Source organism: Achroia grisella, unplaced genomic scaffold (assembly GCF_030625045.1).
Source record: "Achroia grisella isolate CSIRO2021 unplaced genomic scaffold, CSIRO_AGI_Agris_v1 utg1064, whole genome shotgun sequence".
Classification (NCBI taxonomy): domain Eukaryota; kingdom Metazoa; phylum Arthropoda; class Insecta; order Lepidoptera; family Pyralidae; genus Achroia; species Achroia grisella.
In genome coordinates, this window is record NW_026712568.1 from 33,417 (window position 1) to 45,465 (window position 12,049).

General features: G+C 33.8%; 1 protein-coding gene across 4 annotated transcripts in view; it reads left to right on the top strand.

Moving 5' to 3' along the window:
- Positions 1-775: 775 nt before the first annotated feature.
- Positions 776-12,049, top strand: part of LOC131841565 (DNA-binding protein D-ETS-3-like) — an 83,622-nt gene continuing 72,348 nt past the window's right edge. For 3 of the 4 annotated variants that reach the window (XM_059189887.1, XM_059189910.1, XM_059189902.1), the window contains exon 1: positions 10,416-10,785. In XM_059189887.1, the coding sequence (XP_059045870.1) occupies positions 10,781-10,785 (5 nt within the window). In that variant the 5' untranslated portion in view covers positions 10,416-10,780. Of the gene's footprint in view, positions 909-10,415; positions 10,786-12,049 lie in introns of those variants that run through there. The other variant, XM_059189894.1, reaches the window with a different exon arrangement.

The window sequence follows — 12,049 nt, forward strand, 5'->3', positions numbered from 1 at the left end:
ATGAATTTACCATCAATGCACACCTTGTATTCTCATAGACACCAATTTAAGAATCGAACTTTTCAACACTGTGTCCGATATTAGTAATGTAGGATATATTGCTAAATAATATTCGTTCAGATAATTTATTATGTACGAAGAATATATTTCAAACCAGACCATTAGTGTTATTGTGTGCTCATAAAAAAAGAATCATTAATTCCAGTGATGATTTAATTTTTAAGTAATTAGAATAGCAAGCAATCTAACGGTCCTCCTAATGATAAGCAGTGACCTTTGTTATATATACATGAACAGCACTAAAGAAACCACGTTATCACGTAAGGGTCGTTGTACCACTCTTGCTTTACCATTCTAGAGGACAAAGAAATCATCCTGTAATTTCACTACTTAATTTGACCCCACAACACATACTCTTCGAGCTGCTTAACGGCCGAAATTGGAATGAGACTGAGTTACTCAAGCAGGTGACTTCTGACAAAGTCTACCAAGCTACCAAAAACATCTCAGCAACTAAACAACATTCGCTCTCGATTCGGGTAACTGCTCCAAACATCGCCACAAAAAAGCAAGCACTGTTTCCAGTCTATCTGGACAAAATCCGCGACGTGAGCCCTGATAATCCCGCGCAGGCGATCACAGGCGCCGCCCCTGGGCGTGGCAGTTTCCGGCATCCACCCCCGCGGTACTCTCGCCCTCTGTCTCCTACCGGACGAAGCACCTCGCTATTATACCGGTTTCCTGTCCGCGAACGCTCGCCTTGCTCCAATATATCGATTTGTTTATTTTTTTCCCGCGCAAACAAGACAAATAGGTCGGACGTGGCCCTTCCGAGTGTCGTGCCGTGCCGTGCACAACATGGACTGTGTCTTGACTTGTCGTGTGACCATGATGGGGATCGACTGAAGGTAAGCTTTTAAGGCGCGCTCTCTTGTCGGAAGTGAACTGTTGTGGTGATAGCCACAATTTAACCCCATTTGATATACTTTCAAAGCGTGTTAATATGTCAGTGTCTTTTTTATTTGATGTATTTTCATATTGTAGCGAACTGTGTCTGGTGTGTTATATACGAAAACATATGTACTTATGTACATAATTTCACACATTTATTGTACCTATTATAACATATTAACTGTACTCAAGATAACTCAATTTACTACACTAGTAGCTTTTCTAGCTACAAATAAAATATTACTCATACAGTAATAACATATATCTTCAATGTTCAACTTAATCAAATATAACTTATATGTACTTATGTAAACAAAATCTACTACTTTAATAATCTTACTATGAAATTACTTTTAAACTAGCTGTGCGTTCCGTTTTCCCCTAGATTATAAAATATACCTACACAATGTTAAAATGAATTATTTCTACAATACACCGCTAAAATGCAGGGCAATCCTTATGGCACACCATTACGTGACTAGAAATAACGAAGTTATAAACGGGCCTGGACAGTAACGTTAACTTATACTATTTATGAGATTTGTTTTGAAACTAGCATAGATTTAGTATCCGTATATTTTTTATTTATTTGCCTACTGAAATAAAATAACAAACTTTTGTGAAGCTTACAACAATGAATGACTAAATATCGTACGCAAAACGGTAAAATCATTTCTGAGATCAGCGCTATCTTTGTGCTAATCTCAGAAATGTCTTCAAGCAACAAAAAAAAATTGACAAACATTTTAGGTTCTATTACAATTATATATTTTATTCCATAATAACAGTTATTCTCGTGTATACCTTCGATGTACAGACTGCGAGCAGTTATATTTTCTTGAATAGATTAATTGCATATTTCTATTAAATATAATATATGTAACTTACTGCCGTACTTAACTTTAACATTTAGATCACTGTTTTGTAACTGACCTTGAGTAAAGGTAAATAGAGATAACGCCATTAACATTAAAATAGAATTAATATATATTTTCCTTAAAACTAATAAGCACTTTTATATATAAGTAACATCACTTGTTTTTATTAATCACTTAAAACCAATTGCGATTGTTTTCTATTCTTACCCAAAACTATCTTCAGTCTTTATAACAAATCTCAAGGGTATAACAAAAAATAAGTTTTAATATGCACAAATAACTAGTATATTGTCACTGTAAAAAACTTGTATAATTAGTAAATATATATTACCTACAATAAAACCTGCGGAAATGTTAGACATGGAAAGCTGAAAATAATACGTTATGCAAAGCAAGCCACATGCAAATTACCTTGAAGTTCTTCATCCTCATGGCGCTATTGTACTTTATAATACATTTCCTATTCCGACGGTGACAGTAGTTGGTACTGTTACTCTATTCGTATATCAATTTAATATTCTGAACGTTTAATATTATTACCAATATGATAGTGATTTTGTTGATTTGTTCGGTATTTCCTAATATCTAAATAGTTGAAACCTATTGAAGATCAAGAATACTTATAGGAGGAAGCACATCTGATCTATTTAATGAATATATTTAGGCGACAAATGCCATATCATATACCTACTGGTAATACCTACATTCTCCCTAATTGAATTTAAAAATTAATCTGTATTTTTTAATCACGTTCGGTCATTTTAAATAAATAAGAGCAGAATTTCTTGTTGTCTGTTCTTAGCAAAAACAAGATAAAAATGTACCACCACCGAACCGGTGGTATATTCGACATATAAAAGTCAGTAATAGACCTATGTGACTAAGGATATCATGATTTGATTTAATCAGAAAAGGAAAATATTTCATATAACATTTTTCATAGAAGCAGTTTCATGAGTTCACTGTTTTCATCTTATCCCTACTTTCCAAACTCTTCACAACAACATGGATTTCATGGAATTTCATTTCTGTCTGTATCCGTAATACATTTTTATCTATTAGTAATTTTTGTTTTGCAAATTGCTCGACATAAATTTCCTTTCACGTTATTATGATACAAACAACGTAAACTATTTTGTTCGTAATGTGGAGTACATTTGGCAAGCATTCTGTGTAGACACAAAGTGCCCGCAATCGCATGCAATCATAAAACCACGAACAGCTATATTTTTATTAATATTTTCCACTTTTATGTATGCTATTAGATGGTTACATACAATATCATATTACAGTTTTTGAAAAGAGAACTATTTACTAATAATAAGAATACATGTCTCCGCATAAACAACATCTGACCGCATCTGTTATTTGTTCATGACAACGTTTATATATAGATAAATTGTGTGATTGATATGTAGGTATATAAATCGCATATCGCCCGCCTATACAGACTAAATATTGGGTTTAAGGTGTTAAATTATATACCATTCTAGCTGATCAACGGTTTTGTCATATAAGTTAATATGGTAAACAAAAAAAGAGCATTATAAAGAAAGGTTAAAATTTTAAGTTCTATGTATTTTTCAATACTACATAAAAGAAACAAATTTTGTTCTAATAATTTAAAAAAATGTTTTGCCGTGGAGCTTCCTAATAACATAGGAGAACAAAAATATATAACAACCTATTCTCAGATAAAATAAGTTAAATGGTTTCGGAGAAGTATGGCAACGAACACTGTGATATGAGAATTTTATGTATTAGATAATTTAATTTTCCATTTTATCATGTTCTCTCATTTGTTATTCATGTTAATTATAGTTGAAAGAATATTACACAAACTCTATTTCATAAATTATCTACGATCACTTATCATACACACTTAATCTGCTTATGTTCAGGTTTGAGGCGTGAAATACAGACTAGACGAATAGTAAATTGCAGAGGTCATCACAATTTTCTTGTACTGTTTCCATATATTGGCGACGATTACCATTTTATATCAATCCATCGAGATTTTAATAACTTTAGATCATATAAAAATAAATATTTACCAGTTCTTTAGTTTTAGTGTAATAAATTTTTGACAATTTTATGTCTTACTATAAGATATACGCTATTTCTTTTATAAAAATATCTTACATTTACAACTCTGTATTATCTGTTGCTGTTTTAAAATGCAGACAGATGAAGAGAATGGGTCATACTGCCTAAACAACTTAATCTTTAATAGAGTGGACTGAGAAATTATCAATTATCGGCATTGCAGTTTATGGATATTACAATCTTGATTGGGGTCACTCTAACGCCGCGGCGCCGACTTAATAAGGTTTGTTGCCAACCTTTAAATCACCGAAGAGTTAATCAGAAATATACAGTGATAAACTAACGAACTTCGAGCCCTAAATCAGGGTATTAAATTAATAAACTGCGTAGATGCTATTTTTCTAATATTCGTTAAATTGTTTGTTTAAAACTCTTTTTTAATATCTTCGCTCCATAAAGATTACATTTGCTTTATAAAAAATTCAAATTCCTTCTATATAGTCGCGATAGTAAATTTAAAGTACAGTACACCCCATAAAAAGATAACGTTGGCAGTTTTACTTGGAAACGCAAATGTATTCCAGGTAGCTTCAAAATTACCATACAAGCATAAATTCAGACCGATGTATCTACTCGTAGTGAGCGCTGTATGTTCTAAGTGCTTGAATAATATTCGCATAAATCAGTTGAGAATTAATTATTGCATACAAGTGTACTTGCATAGTTCATGAATAGTTTAGTAGGCTACATTGTCATTGTGTCAAGCTGTTTGTTATAATGCCATGTATCACATCGTGTGGTGTTTGTTATATTGCGGACTATTGTTATATAATCTTGACGACGACTGACCTCGGTTGTCTAGTGGTTTAGCACACTGCCTTATCAGTAGTGTGACTAGATATTCAATTATAGTTATATGGTGGAGAAAACTAAAAATCAATCTACATAAAAATTATTTTATATAGTTTTCATAAAGCTCATAAAAACTTCAGTATCTTGGATACGCTGCCGCGATGTGCCACGTTGGATTGAAATAATTTTTTTGTTTTGTGAATGTACACCATACTTCGAAAAATCGGTAGTGGCTTGTACTCTACATATATTATAATAAACTAGCTATCCGCCCGCGGCTTCGCCCGCGTGGACATCGAATATGTAGGTTATCGCACGTATAAAGATCCGTGTTCAGTAGTGGGACGTTATATATCCTAAACCTTCCTCTTTAGTTACTCTATCTATTCTGCCTCTTAAACAAAAACGCATCAAATTCCAAGTATTTTTTTTAAGATCAAAACATACATTGGTCTATTACATAGAAGATATTTTAACCGGAAATTGGAGCCTTTTAAATGGTAATGGCAGATTAATTGCGATCATCGGTATTCCTGGTATATGAGCTAGTTGCCCGGCTGCATTGGCCCGTGCCGCTGGTAATAGTCGCTATAATTAAATTGTCCTTCAATTCCTTAGTAAGCAGTCTCTGATGGGTTTCTTAAAATCATGATTGGATCATGCTTTTGAGAAATTCCGATTTTTGACGTCAAATCGTATGGTAGCAGTCCAGAAGGGTTTAGTAAAAATTCCTGTGGATAATGAACTGCGTTTTCGATATTAGTCACGCTGTCGATTGATTTGTAATTTTTTATTTGTCCAGGAACTTTTTGAATAATCAGATTATTTCGTTGACAGTAACATTCTTAGGTAACACTATTACCCTAGATGACAACCAATGAAAGCCTTTTTCGTACAAATTCTCGATATGCATATGTCAGGGTATGCAGCATCTATCAAAATTTCTAAATTATGGACGATTTGACCTAGGGACTCATCCAGAAAGATATCACAATTTCTGTTTAAATTGGTAGTGGGAAAAATTCCTTCCCTAAGTTTGAGCAGTTGTTGTGGGAAATCACTATCTGTGATTCCATGATTATGAGCTCTCGACACTCATATTCGTCTGTAATTTTAAACTTTCAATTAAAGTTCATAAGGGAGACGATGTTAATGATAGGGAAAGTCTGTCAGAAATCTAAAGCAAATACAAAAGTAATACCGCCCATGAGAGCAGAGTGTTTCTAAGATCTTTTAAGGTTCTATCCAAAGCCTCATTCATCAGCCTTCTATCCATGGCTCATGGTGCATTTATCCCACATAATCAATGAGAGATCTTGACGCTCCTACGTAGCATTTGGTTTATAGTTAACTGAGCGGGTTTTTTTTAATACTTACATTGTTAAATACGTGATATCTTTCGAATGGAATGTCCGAATTGAATAATTCAAAAAGTTATATACAGGTATTGAAGCAGTTGTTAATATGAGGTTATTTATTTTGATAATGATTAATACCAAGATACAAAATAAGGAGGCTTTTCTAGAGGTGGCACTTCATTTAATTAAAAAAAAAAACATACATATGCCGTCGCGACACTTCTTATAGATAATGATGTGTTCAAAGTTGTGGTACATCATTTTATTCTATCATCAATATTTTTTGCAGCGCATGCGGTGTTAGGTATTTTTTGTGTAATTTATTCACACCTTGGGTTACATTATTGGAGATTTCGTAAGGATTCCTAATTATTTTGGAAATATAATATAGCCTATGATACTCAGGGATAATGTAGCTTCGTGTTAGTGAAAGAATTTTTCAAATCGATCCAGTAGTTTCGGAGCCTATTCAATACAAACAAACAAACTTTTCCTCTTTATAATATTAGTATGGTAAAGAACAATTGATAAATGACATCTTGTTGCCAGCTAATTAGAGTTTATGGGTACTAATAATGTAAAAAGTACTCAAATTAATTTTTATTGTAAAATAAACATATTAATATTATTAATTAAACAAATTATATAAATAAAATTGGAGTGTCTGTTTATAATATTGAAATAACCGTTTTTTACTTGGTACAAGCACCAAAAAAATAAATATTTTTGGTGCTTGTTTACAATAGTTTACAATTTTTGTCTGTCTGTCTGTCTGTTTGTTCCGGCTAATCTCTAAAAGGGTTGGACCGATTTTGACGGGCCTTTTTTTGCAGGTAGCTAATGTAATAAGGAGTAACTTAGACTACTTTTATTTTAGAAAAATAAAGTTATAATCCACGCGGGCGAAGTCGCGTGTACAGCTAGTTTATAATATACATAGAAACAACCGAGACCAATATAAAAATTCATACTCATAAATACAAATGATTTGTAATCAATACAAATGTGTGTATCATGCGAGGAATCGAACCTGCGACCATGGAAATAACGTGGTATTATGCCGCTAGACCACTGAGGTCATCATGTTGTATTTGAATAGTGAAGTATTTATATAATGAAGGTCACCCACCTGGTACACGGGACTCGGATTGACCAGCGGATGACGCTTCATGCCGCGTATTAAGCTAATGCCGGCTTCCGGCTGCGAGCGACGCGGCACGCCCCCGCACATCTCTATTCGCTTATTTTATTATACGACTGCCATTTATATTTCACTTACTGCTCTCTTGTGTCTTTGTCTGCTTTTCTAAGATAAAAGATTGCCTACATCTTCATGGTGTTATATACCTTCTTATTATTCTGCATTTAGCTTTTTATTATTTTATTTATTTCTTTATATATTTATTTATTCTTTTGCACACAAAAATGGCGAACTAATGCCTAATGCCTACACCTACCATTCAAACGTCGCGTTGATCAGAGATAAGAAGGCGGTGCACTTTAATAATTAAAATAAAAAAAAATAAAAACAAATAAATATAGAAAAAATACATATGCAAATATATAAACATATTAATACATGTTTAGTAGTCTAACAGAATGTAAATAATAAACAGATGTGAAAAGCGCATTCGTATTTATAATATTATTCACATTTTCCGTGTTTTTGCAACATTTTTTCATTACAACTCCGCTTTTTTCTATTTGTAGAAGAATTTTCGAAATGGGTTTGAAGATCCAGACATTACCGTCTACGACATTCACACAAACTTGACCTCTTTGTAATATTAGTTATCTATAAAGATATATCCTCGGAGTTTTTAAAATGTAGTATCTATAAAAATGTTTTAAAACCACAATGTTCAATATCCACGATCTTAAATTTAATTCAGATGATTTTCTATGCGTCGTTGAGCTAATACTTATATTTTAGAGTATGTCGTAATCATTATATTAGTACGTAAAGCAAAACAAAACATAAACCCCCTGTTAAAGGTACGGGAAAAGAAGTCCTAAAAGCATATAATTTTTTAGTAATGCTTAAAAATATTATAGAAATATTTAATAGAAATAATAAAAAAAAAAGTTAAATTTCACGCGAATTAAGTAATAGGTAATACGAAATAATTACATAACTACTACACTACTGTGTTTGACATATAGGTACACACATATCTGATCAGACTAAGAGTCAGCAATGGCTGACCGACGCCGCGGCGCGACGTAGAGATTTGGCAGAAAGACAATATTAACTGTCAAATATTTCTTTCCAGGAACCTTCAGCTGTCGATTCAGTATGTAATATTTTACAACAAAAGCTTAATAGTCTACAGAATTAAAATATTATTGAATTTATTCTCGCCAATACTATGCATTATATATTTGTGTATACAATATGCTACTGAACTATATATTTATAGTTCCTAGTATTGTTGCTCAAATTCTTATTAATGTTATAAATGCTAAAGTTTGTGAGTATGTAAGTGTGTTTGGATGTTTGTTACTCTTTCACGCAAATATGTAATATAGCGCCGACGCCAAAACAGACATATTTTGATTTGTTTTCAAAGTTCTCAATGAAACTAATTTCAAATTGTTATTTTCTAATCTCTAATCCATAAGTCTGGAATGCAAACACAGCCAAGAATTAGCAATAAACTTCGCAAGTGTTACTTTAATTTTTAAAATAAAACTTTAATTTGAATGAAGATAATCAATGCAATGATGTCATTCAGCATAATATGTATATATTGTCAAAACATTGGCCGTAATATCACTTGGCCGCGGTTTCTAAATGACACGTGACACGGCAGCCCAACAACAACAATACACATGCACTTTCGTTTGCATTGACAGTGTGGAAATTGAATTTTGCTTTTTTAAATCACTACCCAGCGTGTTTTTTGTTTTTCTTCACGTTATTGTTTATGGATTCCATTGATGTTTTAAATGAAAAAAACCGTTTTTTTTATGAATTCATGATGCCGCGGTGATGTCCGCAGAACTATTCATGTATATAGACAGTCGTCACTGGACAGTTGGACCGTTAGCAAGTGCCATTCTGGATAATTTACAAAATGAAAATAATGAAATTTTTTAAAGTATCCAGACTATTGTTTATGTAATAGAATGATCCCAGAGCGATGGACGATAATTATTTGTTGAACAACACATCTAACATTGGTTAGAGTTAGTAATATTTACTATGACTGTTAGCCTATCTGCTAACTTAGTTTAACGACAATTTATATGTGCTGGTAATGAAGCTACGTAAAAACGTAGCTATCGTCACTTGTGTTTATAGTATAGTTATAGCCAGATATATATAATATATGTCCTCGTGAGTACTAAAAATTTAAACTGCATAGTCGCACTAACAGTTACCTGTTAGTACAACTTAGTTCGGCTTGGTGGGGGGACACTACTGTGCCAGTTGGAAGCTATTATTTTTACCACAATGGTTATAATTCTTATTTTTTTTTATTATAGGATTTGGTCTATTACTTGGTGCTTATACCTGTAGCACTACGACGTGTATAGATCTATTGTGCTCGCCCTTTTTTAGAGTTCGCTGCCTAGACTCGTCAGGGACAAGAATTTAATTCTTTTCCTTGACAGACTTAGCGAGACTTTACCTACATGGGAGATATTTCGTTTTTGCTTGAGTGAGCTACAACCACATAGGATGTGTTTGGTCATTTCTGCAATTGTTAACTACATACCAGCTCAGGTTAGCCATGTGATTTTTTAATTTGCATTGACCAGTGAGGACCAGAATCATGATACATATATTGTTTTTATACAATAGCAATAGTCTATTAGAGTATTAATTCTAGTAGCCCGTCATTAGGGCTTTTGAATGTACCAGTCCTGGCATTTTCTGCCAGTGATTTAGTCCTTCTTAGTTACCGGTATCATATGCTATTCTGGGGTGAAAGAGTTTGTTAACCCAATTACTAACAATATACTATATTAGGTTCACCTCACAGGGTTTTGCCCTGGAAACCATCATGATAAATGCCAGGTTATTTTTTTACGATGGGCTAACTCATCATCATCACTAACATCATCCTCAATTATTGTTCTGCCTGCGTAAACCGCACAGATGAATGCGACTTTCCATTATCATTCATAAAAATATGCTATTCTTTTCTATAACGATAGGTATAATTAAAATGAAAACACCAGTTAAAACATCACGTCCGTGGTCAAATCGAGCAGCATAATAAATTGGCTATGCGACATATTTCCCTTATGCCGGATGTAGTCAATTTGGACGTTGTGCTCGCGCAGGCGCGCCGTCCGCAGTCACTGGAAGGCCACAGTGAAATGATCATCACGGAGCACCGGAAACCAGCAGTAACAAGACAACATCGCATCATCGGACCATCCTATTCTGAATTTGTGTCGGGTTAATACATATTAGAAGAGACCACCGCAACACTGTACATTACATCTGTGACGGGTTAACAATCTTTATTAGAGATCATCGCGTAATTGCACCATCTAATGATAAATTAGTGACGAGTTAAGATATTGGGAGGATAGTGAAAATGTAGTGCGCCTGATTTGTGTTGGAGGCGGTTTTTATAGTGTGCTAGTGGTATCACTGCAATGTGATACCACCATTAAACGGTCACCACGGAAAACGTCAAGAAAGATACAAAGCGACCGAAAAGGAGACGCATCTCCGATATGAGGTGAGACTCCCACATATTAAAAACTAATTATGACACGCGATTTTGCCTGCAGTTTGAAATAAAAGGTAGCCAACGAGGGCGTCATATGATCTATCTACACATTAAATTTCATTAAGATATGTTTAGCCGTTTAACAGTGAAAATGTAACAAACAATTTAACAGCCGTTTGAATTTATAATACGTCTCTTCTCTTCCGGTTGCTGTACCCAACAGAGTCCATACTGATCAATCTGTTATATCGAGCTAATGGATGTAAATATCATATATCAGAGTAATTACTGTAACATTATGAAATGCAATGGATAAATAAATAGAAAAACATTTTTATTTACCCTCCATACCATAATACCAAAAGGCATTGTGGCAACACAACACAGCAACAGACAACAAAGCAAGGGAGGGAACTACCGCCATCTCTCGGATTAATTCTAGTTTGAAATCGTAATTATAAGAAAATAATAAATCATACTTTTATAAATTACTAACTAACCGTTAATTAAATACTGTATAAGATAGCCATTCTAGTGATGCACTATATCTATGTATATGACAACGGTAACAAACGTACAGACACACGTGAAAATTTATAGTATTAGTATATATAAATAGTAATTTTTCAAAGCAAATCAGACGTCTGAATAATAAATTTCACACAAAAATTATTCTAAGGAAAATATAGCTTCTAGCTGTACATAGAATTCAATATAACTCTTTACCAAACATTATCTTAATTCAGCGATGTGGGGCAGTAGAAGTAGCCGGATAGTTGCCACTTACCGTCACGGTATTGTGGACAGTTCATTTTAGGAAAAGGAAAAAACTATTTTTTTTTTTGGGTTGATAATGGAATGATGCACCCACCTGCGCTGACGGTTTACGCTGGCGGGGCACCAGTGGATGATGATAAGATGAGCATGAGGTCAGGTTAGTTAGCCCATCGTGACAAATTTACCAGGAATTTATCACGATGGTTTCCAGGGGGAACCGCGTGGAGGTCAACCTGACATGGCACAGGAAAAAACTATTATATCAATGAACAAAGTGTTCTCCTCCGTGCGCTTTTCCAAAATATTTTTTTCCCGCACTCACAAGGATTAGTGAGTGCGGGCCAAAAAAATGGCAAATCGGGACAATCTCCTGCTAAATGTACATCCGAACCGATATTACACTAAAAGGCTAGGCTTGTGGCGGCAGTAACCTAACCATCAGGATATCCACAGACACATATTCCGCTCTCAAAATGTAAAAAAATCTATTAAATAT